At 36.5% G+C, this 17822-nt stretch overlaps 1 protein-coding gene across 1 annotated transcript in view; it reads left to right on the forward strand.

Moving 5' to 3' along the window:
• IL1RAPL1 (interleukin 1 receptor accessory protein like 1) overlaps window positions 1-17822 on the forward strand; it is a 1327113-nt gene that overhangs the window by 1015423 nt on the left and 293868 nt on the right. Inside the window, exon 6 of the mRNA XM_027096331.1 lies at window positions 14749-14827. Coding sequence (XP_026952132.1) covers window positions 14749-14827 — 79 coding nt within the window. The remainder of the gene's footprint in view (window positions 1-14748; window positions 14828-17822) is intronic.

Consider the following 17822-nt stretch of genomic DNA (forward strand, 5'->3'; position numbering starts at 1 on the left):
AGCAGATGATTAATAACTGGCCTTTACCTCATGATTCCTATATTTGTTCATTCTTTCAAAAAAATGTTTTTGGAAGTGCCTATTTGCCCATATTTCTCGAAATGACTCATTAACCTCTCTGCTTACATGATATATCAAGTCCAGCTCTGTTTCTTTATTCATGCTGCTCCCTCTTTTTGGAATGACCTGTTCCTCCTCTCTTCTCAGGTACATTTTATCCTTACTTCTGGAGGTCTTCAAATCCCTAATATTAGTGTTAATGCACACTAGCAGTTATGAAGCACATTTTCTGTGCTAGGCCTAATATCAGCTACCCTTACGGGGTAGCTCATTTAATCTTCACGACACACCTTTAAAAGATCAATTTCTTCAAGAAATATATTTTATATCTACCTTAGAGATGAGGAAACTGAGTTTCAAACATGTGAAGCAATTTTCATAAAAATTTTATAATGGAGCAAAGCCAGGGGTGGAACCTACGACTTCCTGACTCTAAATAAAGCCTTTGACTTTTCCATTGCAGATACAGAAGACAAAGAGGTCTAGTAAAGGAATCTAATAAAGGCGTCTATTAACTATTAACCTTGTACTCCTTGGAACACATTTTATGGCTTCCTTGTTTGACTTCTTGATTTCCATTCCTTGTTTGCATTGTGCTGTCATCTTACTTCCTACGTCACGGTGCCTTCTAATACCAACAGAAAACCAATTATTTGCCAAGTGTGTGAGAGAGAGCATGGTGGACAGGGAAAGTCTTGGTCTTTCTGGGTAGTCTAGTTCAGGTACAGTTATCTACTCTACCTATTACATGTTGCTCATCCATGGATCTCTCTCTGATTAATATCCTATTTCTTCCACCCCTTAACTTAGAATTGTGATATCACCCATAGCCAGGAATACAGAGTTCATCTTTTTATTAAATAGGGTCTTTCATTTGTTGTTGTGTTACTGGTCATGTATCTTCAACCAGGGTGTAAATTACTTGCGTGTATCTTGTTCTGTACTTACTTGGCCTTGCCCTATGGCACCAACCCAAATGCTAGGCTAATCACTGGCATACAGTGATTACACACTGTTGACTGAGTGATTATCTTCATCTTTACATTATAAGTGGACAAAAAGAGACATCGTAAAATTAAAATTCATTCCCCAGAGATGAGAAACATAGCTGAATATACTAACTCCTGGTCATAAATCACTCAAACAAGGATGACATATTTCTCATATAACTATACAAATAGTTGGTACTTATTATTTTTAAAGGGTACTAATAGTTATTTTCTGGATTCATGTAGTGTATTTTCTAGATGAGTAAGTTTTCTAAACTAACTGAAGCTTGTCTCAGCCATCGAATGTATTTTTAATGAACAGTTTTTAATGTAAATCTTCAGAAAAAAAGGAGCATACAATTACTGCCTTTCAAAATAGAATGCATGAAATACAGTTACGTTTTTCCTTAAGTCATTCTACAGAAGTTTTTTGAGCATCCACTATATTCTACCTGTTATAGAAGACACTAAAAACATTAGGGACATGAAGGTTAAAAAATTTTTTTTTTAACCACCATAATCCCTGTTCTCAGGGAGTTTACACTTTCAAGAGGAAGTCAGATGTGTAGAAGGAAAAGTTACAACCCAGCCTCTTAAAGGTTGGATAGACGTGAGGAAACTTTAGCCTGAGAATTGATACCTGTGGTAGTTATGGAAAGTGAGTTAGGATTTAAGAAGGAGCAATCTGACGTTCCAGAATGAGCATAGGAGGCACGTTCCAAAAGAATCTAAGAGAATGGTGAACTGGAAGAATGGTAGACTGTTCAGTGTGCTTGATGCAGAGCAGCCTGAGGCTAGTTCTAGACTAAAGGAGCATAAAAAATCCACATGGGATCATGTTCCTTGCCTCCTTACCTCCATTGATCCCAAATCAATTACTGAATAAAAGTCTTAACTTGCTAAAGTATCTAAGAAATGTAAGCAAGCCCAGCCCAGATGAGCAAAGCCACATGTTTGACCGGGAATTGACCACAGATGCGTGAGTGAGCTGAGCAAAGATCATTCCAGCTTGGGCGAGATCCACTGAACCCCCCATGTGTCTCATAGACTCACGAAAAATCACTGTTTTAAGCTACTAAGATTTAGGGTAATTTGTAACTCAGTAACGTTTAGCTGATAAACTGTATTAGTGCTTTTTTCCTAAAGTAAAATGCCTTTGCTCTATTTATTATAAACAAAGAAATGGGAAGACGTATAGAAACAAATTTTGCTGAGCAAATAGCGCTGTGGTATTGCTTTGAGCTGGCATAGATACAGTTCAATTTCATTTCATTTCTTGTTATAAACTTGGCTCAAAATTGCTCATTTATACTTCACTATATGGATATATGTAGATACATGCACATATTCATGCTATATATAACATTCAAAAAATTTACCAAACCAAACCCTAAAGTTTTCATATCCGTGATATTTTTGAAAAACTGTTTTTATTTTGGATAATTTCAAGCATAATGGACACAAAAATAGAGTAGCATAATGAAATTCCATGTACCCGTCGCTCAGTTACAGTAATTATCAACATCCTGTGGATGTTGTTGTTTGTAACAGGCTTTTGTTTTGGTACTCATTTTCTTTTCGAGGATATGAGTGGTGTTCAATGCAACTAAGAACAAATTTGCAGTTTGTTCCTGCACTGCTGAAAAGAAAATCCTTAAAATGACTAACCCCAGTTTGTTGCCAAGTAACCCTTAGCTATGCACTGATAGCAAAAGTAATATAACAGCATTCGCAGCATAATTAGATTTTAATAGCAAGTTTTATTTAAAGAGTGCCTGATCTTATTGCTCATAGGCATGCTTTTCTTTCTTGGATTTCTTTTCTTTTTGGTGGTAATCACGTTTTTAATGACTTGTGATAGACTTTCCTTTTATGAAACAACAGGAAACTGCCATAGGAGCTTTTTAGTAAGCGTTTAGACGTTGTTGAAGCTGCTTAAAATCCTTTTAGGTAGGAGGTTATTATTTGGCAAATAACCGTTTTTATAAAATGATTTCTGCAAAAAAGATGAATTCCCACCAGTGTTATTTGAATGAATGAAACCAGTCTAAACAGGAAAAAGTGATGATTATGTAGCCGAGTAAGTTATAGCTGAATAAATGAATAAATGGAAATTTAGGTTTCTGTTTTTTCACTGTAACCAGAATAGAGAAAACAAAATGCTTTTCCTTCAGTCTGCCTTCCAGATGGATTTCTTGGGAAGGAAGGAAGTATGATATGAAAGGAGGGAGGCAGAGAGAAGAAAAGGAAGAAAAGAAGGAAAGGAAGATGGGAGGGAGGGTAAACAGAAAGCAGGGAAGAAAAAGGAAGAAAGGGGTGGAAGGAGAGAGGCTAATTATCTGTAGGCGTATTTCTTTAAGCAGTCATGTCATTAAATATCAGAAGCAGCCTGTAACTTAGTATACAGTATTTATATTGCTATATAATATAAACTGTACAGAAGTTAGATTGGATTCAAAGACTATCAGAGGAAACTGGTATCTCCCAGTGCAACCTTATCATTGACAGAGGTCAAGAAAGTTAAAGCAAGTTCAGAAGTTGAATATATCAGTGTTTGACAAATCTACTGTTACTGTCCCGTAAGAAGCTGACCACCAGTGAAATTTAATTCATCGACAAGAATGCAATTCAGTAATAGTAGAATTGTTTGTTTAATTTATGTTTCCACATTTTATGCAAAAGTGATGTTATTTTTTACAGGATATGGGTGGTTATAAAGTCACTCTAAAGGAATTCTGTAATATTTTATATAATTACTACAAAAATTTAAAAATTTTAGTTCATATATATAAACCTTGGATTTCAATGGAGAACATGCTTTTGAAGGTTCATTTTCTCTTTGGTAACAATTTTAATGGGATTTCTAGAATGCTTCCCCTTATTTTGGTCCACCGTCATAATGAGAGCCTCAAATTGTATGCCATCATCAAGTTCTGTATTCAGTAAAGGGTTCTGCTTATGAGAGCCGATGACAGATGTAATCCTCGCTTCTAATCTTAAGAAATCAGTGTTAGGCTTATTCAAATTCTACAGTAAAAGCTTCATGATTGTGAAATACAGTTGAGTCCTAACACAGACCTTTCCGTCTCTCTATTTCCAAAACCCATCAAAATGTTTTTCCCCAAGTCTTCCCCATATCATCAGAAACCCCAGGAGAAAAATAAGGTGTCTAATAGAAACTACATTAGAAATCACAAATGTTGGAAAGTAGACTACAGAAATGGAAAGCATGTGACCATTAAAATCAAATGACATAGGTTCAGATCTTGGCATCTGTCCTCACTGGCTGTTGGTTTGGGGAGAAGCTTCTAGATTTTTTCATTGTAGCAAATGGATGATCAAATGAAATAATGTAACTGCACACCCCAAAATAGTGTGTTAATTTTTCTTACACATATGCTTATTTGCAATCTTACATTTATGTTCTTGTGTCTTAAAAGCCTTCAATTTATGCTGAGAGTTCCAGCTTACCTGTCAATTTAATAGTTTGTGAATGAAATTAAGCAAAGTATGCTATGTTAGCTTTTAATGATAAATTGAGATATTACATGGGCTACTTTGTTTTTACTCCCTGGCTAGATCCCTTGAATACTTACTGCCACTTACCAAAAAAAAAAATGTATATATAATATGTATGTATACATATATATACTTTTTAGACTACCTTCTCTTGGTAAATATGTGTTCAGTGATTGCAGACAACTTTCAAATTAAGTGAAGTATAATAGTACAATATTAGGAAGATTTTGCTGTGAAATAATTATGTAATATTTCATCACCTAAATGTTTTATAATAGGTTCAAATTATTTCTGCAGTTCTGGGTTGCCTCCACTATGCGTTAGATGGTTTATTCTATGTCTTTGGAGAAGAACCTCTTACGTTTTAGTTGTTTGGGTAGGGACAAGAGGCCTTGGTGGTGGTCATCCTCGCTATAAGGGTTTGGAAGGAGGAAGAGGTTACTAATTCTTTATATGGACTCTCACATTAATTCTTCTCATTTTGGCCTCCCATCTCTCCCTTGTACCCTGTCAGACATACCTGACCTTTCTGTGTGCTAAGCCTATGCAGACTTTCATACACCCTTCATGGCTCTCTCGATTGCTGTGGTCCACTCTACGGTGACCCAGACTACAGCTTCCTCCATCCTATTTCATCAATCCTCATGTTTTCAATAGCTTTCTGTCTACTAGAAAATTAAAGTCTCTTGTCCAATTCAGGCTTGAAATATAGCATTCAGGCTTGAATATGGCATTAGCCTGAAACATGAAACTTTTTTTTAGACCATTTTCTCAGTCCTCTGGGAGACCAGAGGAGAAGATGAGTCGTCAGCCAGTGGCTTGGTTTTTCAAAATATAAATCATTGATCAGTAGTAAAATTCTCTAGCCTCTATGCATAATTGGAGGTGGCTGAATTGATTTATAAAAACGTGTCTCTTGATTCGTACTATCTTATAAAACTACCCCTCTTTAAATATATGGTTATCATAAGGCAGGGCTTCTCAAGCTCAGCATTATTGATATCTGGCACAGGATAATTATTGTGAGGGGCTTTTATGTGCACTGTAGGATGTTTAAAAGCATCCCTTGTCAAATAGTACCCCCCTCGCCAGTTGTGACAACCCCAGTTGAAAACCACTGTCAGAGAGCCATACCAGTGAGTAATCATGCAAGATACTATATAACATGAAGAAAAAGCCAAGAGGTTTGAATATCTTCTACTTTGAAGTATGATATAAGTAAACCAACCCAATATAATTTGGGAGGACTTTAAAGTACATTACACTATACTATGGAAATGTGATGTCTTACTGTGATATTCCAAGCCAAGGAGAGAATAAAATGTTTTCTGACTTTCAGTAGTAACATGGTGCCTTTTGTGTATTCCACAATTTCCCTTAATAAGCATTTCCAGACAGCCTGGGATTTATTATTTTTGTTTCTTGAGGGCCTTTTATCTAGTAATATAAAAAGAAAAAAATGATATGATAATTTTGCTTACTTTCTCATTACTAGGGAAGAGATAGTTTCCCTCATAGGACATATACTTTTTTGGAATTGACTATTGTCCCTAGAAGCTAACTGGTGACCGTTAGTTCCTTCTTTGCCTGTCAGCAGAAGTGAAAACAGTAGTGGACATGCTCACCTACTTGATTACAGGTATTATATCAATCAGCATTCTTTTCCTAGGGTTCATCATAATTTCTGCAGATAATTATGTATTGTTTCCTTCTTCTCACCACTTTTTTGCTTTAGCTTTGACTACACACAGATTTATTTAAGATGGTTGAAATCAGTCATGCAGTCAGAATTTATCCCCACAGCAGTTGTGCAAAATTCACTGCAGCAGTTGTTTTAAAAATAAGAATTAAAAATATTAAACCACCTTTATTTATTCTGTCTACCTGTGCTCTCTTTTGTTTGCCCTTCATATTCTTCTCAGCTCATTAGGTCAGAAACGGGGTGTAGTGGGTGACTGAATGAGTTCTAGAATCGACCATGAGTCTTGGTGCAGCAAGCAGGACTGCAGACAATGGAAGCTGGGAAGCGGGGCTTAAGAGACAACCATAGAAGGTGGCAAGTGAATAGAAAACCTGAGCCCTAACATTAGCTCCATGTTAGTTAACTTTTCCTATGATATTCTTAAGTGATTCAATTTTAAAAACAAGTATTGAATGAATGTAATCTTTTCATTGCTTATGTTACCTGGGAGGTTTATCAAGATAATGGGAAGTGATGAAATATAAATTCCATAATGTCTTTGTTAGTACTTCACAATTAATATTTTTGAATAAGAAAAAACTAAATTATATATGATATTAAATTTGCTGATTGAATATGTGCCACATATCATTGAACCAAGGGAATACTAGACAGTCGTTCTTATTATCTTGACTAAGCGTGCTCCTGATTCTGTTAGTCAAAAATAAGTTTGGTGGTATACATGTTTTTTTATGAATGTTGTTAAAGCAAAGGATAGTAGAGGTTAGCCAAGGTTTATCTCATGATAAGTGAATATGGCATTAGCCTGAAACATGAAACTTTTTGTTTAGACCATTTTCTCAGTCCTCTGGGAGACCAGAGGAGAAGATGAGTCGTCAGCCAGTGGCTTGGTTTTTCAAAATATAAATCATTGATCAGTAGTAAAATTCTCTAGCCTCTATGCATAATTGGAGGTGGCTGAATTGATTTATAAAAACGTGTCTCTTGATTCGTACTATCTTATAAAACTACCCCTCTTGTACTGTCCCCCGTATCATTAAGTAGCACTGCCCTTCAGGTGTTTGCTCAAGTGCATAACTGGGGGTCCCCCTTAATTCCTAGATTTTCATTTACATTCCATATCAAATCCATCAGTAAATTTTGTCAGTTCTACCTACCAAGTAGGTATTTAAAGGAAAAAATCCTACCATTTCCAGCAGCAGCACTAATGTATCATCACCATTTGGTGTACTGCTTCAATACCCTCCTTACTGGCCTTCTGCCTCCACACTACTCCGTCCTCCTAGACATGAACACCAAGGTGCCAGAGTGATACTTTTGGCATATAAATGCTACCAGAAGCTCTCTCCGCAAGTCTCCAGTGCATTCTCATTAGGTTTAGAATATAAACCCAAGTCTTTTCCATGTTCTACAAGGCCGTACCTGAATTGGCCCATGACTATCTCTGAACTCATTGTCGCTCTTTCCTTTTGTCAAGATAGCTATAATGATCTGTGCCTTCCCTCAAACATGCCAAGTGCACTCCCATTTCATGGCCTTTGCACCTTCCTCTGCCTGCCATCATCTTCCTCTAGGTATTTCCATGACTGGTTCCCTCCTTTCACAGAGATCTGTTTCAAAGATCTTTAAAGCAAACTTTCCTGGCATTCCTCTAAAATAGCACCTGCGCTAGCTGCTTTGTTTTCTTTTTCTTTTTTTATAAATTTATTTATTTATTTACTTTTGGCTGCATTGGGTCTTCGTTGCTGCACGCAGGCTTTCTCTAGTGCTGCGAGCAGGGGCTACTCTTCGTTGCGGTGCGCGGGCTTCTCGCTGCAGTGGCTTCTCTTGTTGCGGAGCACGGGATTTAGGGGCATGGGCTTCAGTAGTTGTGGCACATGGGCTCAGTAGTTGCAGCTCACGGGCTCTAGAGCGCAGGCTCAGTAATTGTAGCGCACAAGCTTAGTTGCTCCGCGGCATGTGGGATCTTCTCGGACCAGGGCTCGAACCCATGTCCCCTGCATTGGCAGGCGGATTCTTAACCACTGCGCCACCAGGGAAGTCCCGGCTGCTATATGTTCTACAGTACTTAGAACTACCTGATATTATGTTATGCATATATTCATTTACATGTATAGTTTCCATCTGCCTCTCTGGAACGCAAGCTCCATGAGAGCAGGAGTTGTGTCTGTCTGGTTCACTGTTATACCCTCTAGTAGCTAGAAAACTTCCTGGCAAAGAGAAGATGTTTTAAAAATATTTGTTGAAATGAATGAATGAACATATTTTTTAATTTGCATTGTAAGCTACACTTATCAAACTATATGAATAAAATATTAAGTATCAAAGCTAGTCAAATTAATTTTTGATTTTCCTGAATACATACATTTTGATAGATTATATTAAGAGTTACATCCCTGGGAGTATTTGCTTTATCACTTTGACATGACTTCTAGATCAAGGTTATCATTTATATGGTGTTAGTTTGTTCATAAACCGCTTTCCCTGCACTCTCTGCTCAGTTGATTTGCCACTCCTTCCTCTTTGAGGCTTCTGAGGCTCCATGGCTCCATTGGGAGTTACCATAATTGTTTGCAACAGAAAGGAGAAATTTTGCCAATCCCAGTGCATTAGAGATAAGTGAAAAGTTAAGCACCTTTCTTCCCCCAAATGGCTCCACCTAGTATACACTCATATTTTCTCCCATCCGTTCATTTTTTTTCTCCCAAGGAACATGAGGTTTTGTCTACTTGCTATATATCTCATGAGTGCTATGCTCCACTATTAAGAACTAATGTTAAAACACTCCAGACCGGGGCTTCCCTGGTGGCACAGTGGTTGAGAGTCCGCCTGCCGATGCAGGGGACGCGGGTTCATGCACCGGTCCGGGAGGATCCCACGTGCCATGGAGTGGCTGGGCCCGTGAGCCATGGCCCTGAGCCTGCGCGTCCGGAGCCTGTGCTCCGCAATGGGAGAGGCCACAACAGTGAGAGGCCCGCATACCGCAAAACAAAACAAAACAAAACAGAACAAAAAAAACATTCCAGACCAAAGAAAGCAGAACTGAAATCCCATTTTGAATCATTGAAGCTCTATGAGTAATTCACATTCCGTTGACTTGCTAGGACAATAGGCAGTTGGTTGTCAAGTCTTATAAGTTAAAAAAAAGTACATGCAGACAGCAAAACAAACCAAAAATCTCCATTGTAAAATGGCGCGTGTTGGTGGGATTGCCACAGAGCGTGTTTTATTGTCAGCTGAATAAATCTGTGAGTATTGTTTTGTGACCAGATTTAGCTGGTAGATTTAAATAGGGTCATAAAGAAATTACCTCTGAGTATAGCACTCATTACAATGCATCACATATGCGTTCTCATCTCATACATTCTTATGTATAACTCCATGCCTTATTGGTCATTTTATTTGTAATATAGTACTTATTATTTGCAGGTACTTCATAAAGGCTCTTGAAACTGACTCGTGGAGTTATATTTTAATTATGTATCTAGGTTGTAAGCTCTGTGAGGGTTAAAAGCTGTGTTTTGTTTACCTTTCTTTGAGTCCTTTACAATCCCAGTACCTTGCTTGCATATCTAAAAATCTTCAAAATGCTTTTGTTGAATTGTGTTTTTGAAGGATGGACCAGTTCTCCTGCTATGGAAACTAATGTAGGAAATATTAATGATTCTTAAATTCGGAACTTAAATGCCTTTTGAACCCTTATCTAAATATCCAGTTCATTATTTTACAAACAATATTTTTTTTTCTTCTCAGGCTACAAAGAATGCTAAATGCTATTGTCCCAAACTTCGATGGATATCATTAGTACAGATGTATTTTCCATCTAATATATCCAGGCATTTAATCTGTTATCCTATTTAATCCTCACACCAAGCCATAGGGGAAAATGTCACATTTTTTATGTAAGGAGACTGAGACTCATAGAGTTTAAATAACTTCTCCAACTTGCCAAACCAACCAGGTCTAACTTCTGTCAGAATTTATTAGACCCATGTCTCCCTGAAAAATATGTGTATTATCTTTCTTACCTTACCATAATGCTTCTAAGAAACAAAGCAGAGAAGGCACTACTTAAAATACATTTTGAAAAGTATCTATGATTTTGAAAGAACAGATTTTGTGGTAGGACAACTTTAAGTATCCAAGAAATATTAATTATTCTCAAGAGTATTTGAGGGACTAAACTTAAATTTTAGAGGGATGTCAAAACAAAGATACACTCATCCTAAATATCTCATATTTCTCTTCTCTTTAAGAACATTAGAAAAATTCGAGAATACTGGCCTCATTGCCCTGGTCTCTTGTCACTTTTGCTTTGGAAAATTGGATCCTCTTTTTCACTATTCCATAACCCAAGTGTACATGGCATGGGGAAAAAAGAGAGAGACTTCATCTCTTCATAATTATTTAGGGAACGTTAACATAGGAATTATTCCTATACACAACTTTGTGTATACCGCCTTCCAGATGTTTCTCTAACTAGCAGCTGGTAAGCAAAACAAACGTCCTTTAAATTGTTCCTTCTACTCTGAAGAACGGTTTTGTCGATCGGGACATATTAATAACTCTGTAAAAGATTTTTATTTTAAAATAGAAATAAAGATTTTTAATTTCAAAATAAAAACACTTTTAAAATAACTATGTTATCTTTAATGTTGTCAGTGGGATATTCTGAAGAATAAAATGAGAGCTTGAAAATATTTTTGTTGGTGGATTCATAGAAATATTTCAATGCATAGGTAGCCAGAGAAACAGCTCTACTATAATTGTTGTGTATTTTTTTTTGTAGACAAAATGTGATTAGGATTTAAAATCAGCCTGTGCTTCCTGTCACTACTGTCAGACTTGCTTTATTTTTTCAACGATTTCAGCTTAGTGAGTGTGTGTGTGTGTGTGTGTGTGTGTGTGTGTGTGTGTGAATGAGAGAGAGAGAAGGAAATAAAGGGTCCCAAAAGGAAAGATGTTTTCTTGACAATAAAATGTTAGTTGGTCTAGTCATGGTCTAATGCTTATTACTTTGCTTTTTATTGTAACTAATTTGTTTGAGTTCCTTCCAGTCGTACTTTTGCCCATGCAGAAAATGAAGAGGGCTTTGTGTTTGTGTGTTCATTTTGTTTGGTCATTACCACTCCTGCATTTGTTTGCCAGTTCTGTCTTCTGTCAATTCGATTCAACTGATATTTGTTAAACACCATAAAGTGTCAGAAACATTCAAATAATGGATAATTCAGCAAATGTCTTTTCTTTGTGGCAGCACAATTGTTTGCCCTCAAATGACTGGACCTATGTCTTAGCTTTAATGGTCACCCCATTTCACAGTCATGTGTCAAATCTGTAGTCAGCTCTTGTGTTCTCTGACAGTTTCAGTTCACTTTTATCAAAGACAAGTGAATCATACAAGAAACATGCCTCAACAATATCCCTCTAGAGCATAATATCAGAACTTAGAGATGACAGATTGCACAGTACAAGCGCTCTGCTGTAGGTTATAGTCACTTATTTGTATGTTTTTGCTCTCCTAACAGATTGCTCACACCTTGAGGGGAATCATTGCACAGGACTAGTAGTTGCTTGACAGAACTGGGAGGCAAAGATCTAGCAAGGACTCTAGCTTGAATTTGCTCTTTTACCTTTGGCAAACCAGTTGTGCTTTTTACACCTCGGATCTTTGACCTCTAACACAAGGGAGTTGAATTATAGATTTGTCTGGGTATATTCCCAGGAGTGGGGTTGCTGGGTCATATGGTAAGTCTATTTTTAGTTTTCTTAGGAACCTCCATACTGTGTTCCACAGTGGCTATACCAACTTACATGTACAAAACAGAAACAGACTCATAGACAGAGAACAGACCTGTGGTTGCCAAGGGGGAGTGGGGAGGGAGAGGGGTGGACTGGGAGTTTGGGGCTGGTAGATGCAAACTATTACATTTAGAATGGGTAAACAACAAGGTCCTACTGTAAAGCACAGGAACTATGCTCAATATCCTATAATAAACCATAATGGAATAGAATATAAAAAAAGAGTGTATATATGTTTATAACTGAGTCACTTTGTACATCAGAGACTGGCACAACATTGTAAATCAACTATACTTCAATTAAAAAAAGAAAAAAATGTAAAAAAAAAAGTAAAAAATTAAGTAAATAAAACAAGAGGGTTGAATCAGCCCAGAATTGTTCACTATTGCCATTATTTTTTAACTTCTGATTACTGTAAGATGTAAAGGCAGAAACCAAAGATATTCCAAAGCCACTATCACGATACCTAGCACATTATAGTGTCCAGTATACATCAGTTGAGTTGAATTGGATTTGGGGGGTTAAAATCTTGGACGGAATACTGATGTATAAGTAAAAGCAGAGCTACTTATATCAAGAGAGGGGTAGGCAGTACAACAAGGTATGGAGTCAAGGCCCTCAGTCCACCCCTTATCTGTATCTGCATGTCACCTGCCCAGAGGGGCGCTGTAGAAACCATAGGGCTTTAGGGAACACAATTGAAAAATCAAAGAATTTAATAAGCTTATAATTTTTTTCTGGCTTGAACACTCTGATTCCTCTGTTAACTTGGACTTGTCCCATGAGGATAATATAGAAAGATCTTAAGGATGTAACATTATGCCATGGGGTGGGTGGTGTGTTGGGGTGGAGAACCACACAACCATTTTATATTTCTGAACAAATGTCCTATCTATGGATTTTATTATCTTTCTCTACAGATATTTTCTTTATTATAAATTAGTGTGAGATGTGTTTGAACAGGGAACTTTTTTCTCAGCTGCTTTCTATAACTGTTGAATTGTCTGCTTGTGACTCTATAATCACAAGCTTTTATAAATGGAGTTAATTTACTGAAGAAACAGGTTATTTTGATGCCATATTGCTTTTGAAGTTACCTGAAATCATTTGATAACCAGAGCCTAGGAAATGTGGCTCTTTGACCTATTAATGGTGAACTGCTTTGCCAACATTTAGTGACTAACCTACTTATTTAGCTATTAGGAGAATAAAAATCTGTTAAGATCATTTTAGGCAAGACATACAAGTATTTGAGGTTAATCAGAGTGATGTCAAATCTTTGAGAAGAATTTCAAAGTGATTTATCTCATCTTATTACCCCAACTTTCCTTTCCCCTTCCTTCCCATCCCTGTGTTAAATATTAATGAAGATGAATGAATAATGCATTCAATTAGTTATGAACAAAACCTACTGATCCTATGTGAGGTTGGTCTTCCAAACAAGGACTCTTAAAACTCATTCCTGTTTTTCGGAGCTGGGATGCATCATCCGTTTGCACTGACTGTGTTTTCCGTTAAGGAGAGATAGAGGTGAGCTTCCGAAGCAGATTGCATTCTTGAATCCTCTGGTGATGAGGATTTGTGGCCACAACTCCGGGCATAGCTGTCTAGATCAGCCTTCTGGTTGTCAACCAAACTGGCGTGTCCTCCTGGCAAGGAAGGAAGCCCACAAAGCAAAATCATTTAATTTTTCAATCAATTTCAGCAACCCTTAATTGATCATTTCTGTACTTCTCACAGAGTGGAAGTTGCAGTGACAGATTTCACAGGGACCTGGGCATTTCAGTCAGAGAGGGTGAGGAGGGAGTCTTTAATGAAGGATCACTGACTATTTGTCTAAAGTCCAGATAGTCTAGTTAGCTAGGAATGAAGTATGCAATGGGAAACCTATCTTCAAGATGCTTAATAGCCAACTCTTAGATCTGTACACTGATCATTGATAAATTGATAAGTGCACAGAGCAGTAATGTGTAGAAGCTAAAAATCAAAGACAGTATATCATGCAAATTAGCAATAAGTACTATAAAATGTCATGGATAATAGTAATAAGGGGTTCTGACTAAATGAAAAGTATTACTTAAAATATAACTTGGTGACTACTTTTATGCATGTTTGAATATGCTGCTTGTATTTGTAGTAATGTAATGCCACATTGCTGCCTCATTTATAGGAGATGTATGTGAGAAATACTTAATCTAATTACTAAATTATGGGTTTTGAGGCAATGTGATCCAGGGTAGGGAAACTAGGAATGGGATTAAGAAGAAAGAGGCAATATTATGCCCCCCCAAAAAATCATTGAAATGCACGATACAGATATCATGTGTATCTTTAATTAACATAGAGAAAAGGTAGGGTACCCTTTAAAAAGGAAAGCAAGGTGAAAATTGAAAATATTTGGTGAAGTACAATCATACGTTCTTAAGGACTGACCAATCCTGATTCTGTACTGCGACAGTCTCATGTGACTGCCAATTTGGTAGTGTTATATTTCACTCATGTATAATCTAATAGCTTTTCAACTCGCCTGAAGGTACTACCTGCAATATGTAAGTCATTACTTGGTAGAATGCTTTGACACACTACTCAGAGAATGAAAACTACTTGGGAAAATAAACTGTGTTCTATCCTTCAGTTTATTCAGCATAACTATAAGTCTGTATTATTATTGTTTTTCAGCCCCTCTGACTGATAAACCACCCAAGCTTCTGTATCCTATGGAAAGTAAACTGACAATTCAGGAGACCCAGCTGGGTGAGTAATTTCTTAATTCTAGTTAATACACTTTTCTCGTTACATTCTGACTATTAATAAGCCTAGATTGTAACCTGGTGTAATACTCTGAGCTAAGCCCATGTTTATTTAAAGGGAGCAAAATTAGAAAATACCAGCAAATATGGCGTATTCCATCCCCCTGGTGCGTGCATTAGGACCAAGCTGGACATATGGATGTAAAAACTTACGTGTTAGTTAGATGGTTGTTGAAAAATTAGATGGACTGAAGGGTTTGCTGATGGTATTATTTTGTCATTTTATAAGGCTTGAATTGTTGGGTTATTTAAATTTATTTTACTTATTTATTTATTTTTGGCTGTGTCGGATCTTCGTTGCTGTGCGCGGACTATCTCTCATTGCGGCTAGCGGGGGCTACTCTTCGTTGCAGTGTGCAGGCGTCTCATTGCGGTGGCTTCTGTTGTTGCAGAGCACGGGCTCTAGGTGCGTGGGCTTCAGTAGTTGTGGCATGTGGGCTCAGTAGTTGTGGCTCGCGGGCTGTAGAGCGCAGACTCAGTAGTTGTGGCGCACGGGCTTAGTTGCTCCGTGGCATGTGAGATCTTCCCCAACCGGGGCTCGAACCCATGTCCCCTGCATTGGCAGGTGGATTCTTAACCACTGTGCCACCGGGGAAGCACTTGAATTGGTTTTAAAACAGGCAGTGTGGAACTGTTTGACTTATAATACTTATTATAATACCCAATAATATGTTAAAATACAATTTTTTAAAATTGGGGGAAAGGGTAGAGATTCATTAAAGTAAATGACACTGTTACAGTTAAAAATCATTTTTATCCAGCCAAATATAATGGACCCTGTGATAGTTAAGTTATGGATAATATATTCATAAAATGTGAGTGAGTGGCTTTTGGTTAAAGGACTGAAACATAAGAATATGTACAGAATATTCTGCCTTGGTAAAAGTATCTAGTCCACAAATAAGAATTTTAACATATTTATCTTAGAGTTAAGTCTAGAATTTCTTAGTCTGATTTATCTATCTATATTTAGTTATACCAAATTATGGGAAATTTCCCCTCTTGTTTATAAATATATACAGCACATTCAATTATATTTTTTATTTGAAATATGATATGCATGTATGTATATATCATAAACTTTAGCAGAAAATTAGTTGTTTTTAGTGGTTTGATATAAAAGGTTATCAAAAGTATAATTTAAACCATATATTCATGTTTGTTAAGGAATTTTTTCTTACATTAACCATTTGAAAGTAGAAATGCATTTAATGAATACAACTAAAAAAAATTCATAGTCCATCCCTTATGTTATCAATGTTATTGTCACTGGGGAGAGTTTAAATCAAAATTGTAAATCTGTCTTCAAAATGAAGATTACAGATCTGATAATCTTTACTAATAGCACATCCACAGTTATAGTGCAAAAAGATAAGATGATGGTTTTAGAGACTATAAAATTATTGTAGTCAACAGATTTCCAGCATTGGAAATATTCACTCACTTTGAGGCATGAACATATGTAATTTTTATACAAGTCAGGGTTTTAATGTTTCTTTGATGATAAACCTAAGGCTTTGGATTAATTCCATATACATGCAAGTAGTTTTATAATTGTCATTATTTTGAGATGGGAGATCAGAAGCAGCACTAAAGCCATGCTGTATATGAAACAAACGTATTAAAATTGTATCGCGCTCTTTACTCATGCTGTGGTATATTGAGATATATTAGATGTTATTGCTACTTTGAAAAGAAATTTTGAAATATAAATTTTCCTAAGCGGCCATTCTCATACAGACCTTTCAATAACTCCTAGGAAGATATATTTCTAAGAAGTTATGCAAAACTATAAATATCTTGGACCAAGAGGGAGTGGTTTATTGTCCCAGTTATCTGTAATGAGCATAGCCAAAATGATATTAATTGTATCTCTTTACTTGAAAAAATGATTCAAAGAATTTTACAATAGATGGTTGCCCATTGGGTTTCCTTATATTGTCCCTGAATTTGGAATAAATCAAATTGTTCTGTCTTCTAAAATGTTTTACAAAATGGAATAAATAATTTGTAAAGCTTTCCTTTTTTTCAAAAATTACTTTTTCTTGAACAAAAATTATAAAAACAAATCAAATTGAAAATATGAACATTTCTTATGCAAATTGGAAGGTTTGGCTGTATATTTGTTTGAAGAAAGATGGGCATGTCTTGAGAACAATCAAAATGCTCCAGAAAATACTCTAATTAACTCCTTTATTGTCACTGCCGAAAGGAACACCTTTTAAACACCAAGTAAACCATAGACATCAACCTGGGACTTGTATTGTTTTAAACGACTTTCGTTTTATTTTCTAACTCCACTTCTCAGTGTGATACATCATTTACTAGTTTGAGAAATTTAACCTTAATCCATGAATTTTTGAGCAACAGTTGATTTGAAATAACTACCTTTTAGTGTTGCTACTTTAATAGTATTGGGGTAGGTGAACAGCTGATCACAAAGGATAAGTGAAAATAGGAAATAATGCTAAGGACCAAAAAAAAGGAAAGACTCGAGATGCCTAAAATATGTTTGTTTTCTACAATATGTACTTTGATTTTTCACCTCCTTTGGGATTTAATTTTTGCCCTTTCCAGATTTGAAAAAGCTATTAATTTCAACAGGCTCAAAATGTGTTGTCAAATCCTGAGGAAGGGAACTGAGTGAAGAGTCATGGGCGGGGGAGTAAGGAGGGTGGCCAGGACCAGTGATAGGGAACCTGTAAGTGGTGCCTACTCTCATGAGATGGTGAAAATCTCCAACAGAGTTTCATTGATCAAGAGCTTGGGGGTCTGACTCAACCTTGTCCTAAATTGAGGGTTAACCTCAGAGGTTAATAAAACTACTATGTGAGTTAATTATAAGAACAATCATTAGAAATTACACAAAGCTGAGTTAATACATGGCTGGTGACCTAACATGAACATCTTGGCTAAGTTAAACACATATCCATTCACCTGTCC

This window comes from Aethalodelphis obliquidens, unplaced genomic scaffold (assembly GCF_003676395.1).
Source record: "Aethalodelphis obliquidens isolate GAN/ISIS:26980383/991018 unplaced genomic scaffold, ASM367639v1 scaffold101, whole genome shotgun sequence".
NCBI lineage: Eukaryota > Metazoa > Chordata > Mammalia > Artiodactyla > Delphinidae > Aethalodelphis > Aethalodelphis obliquidens.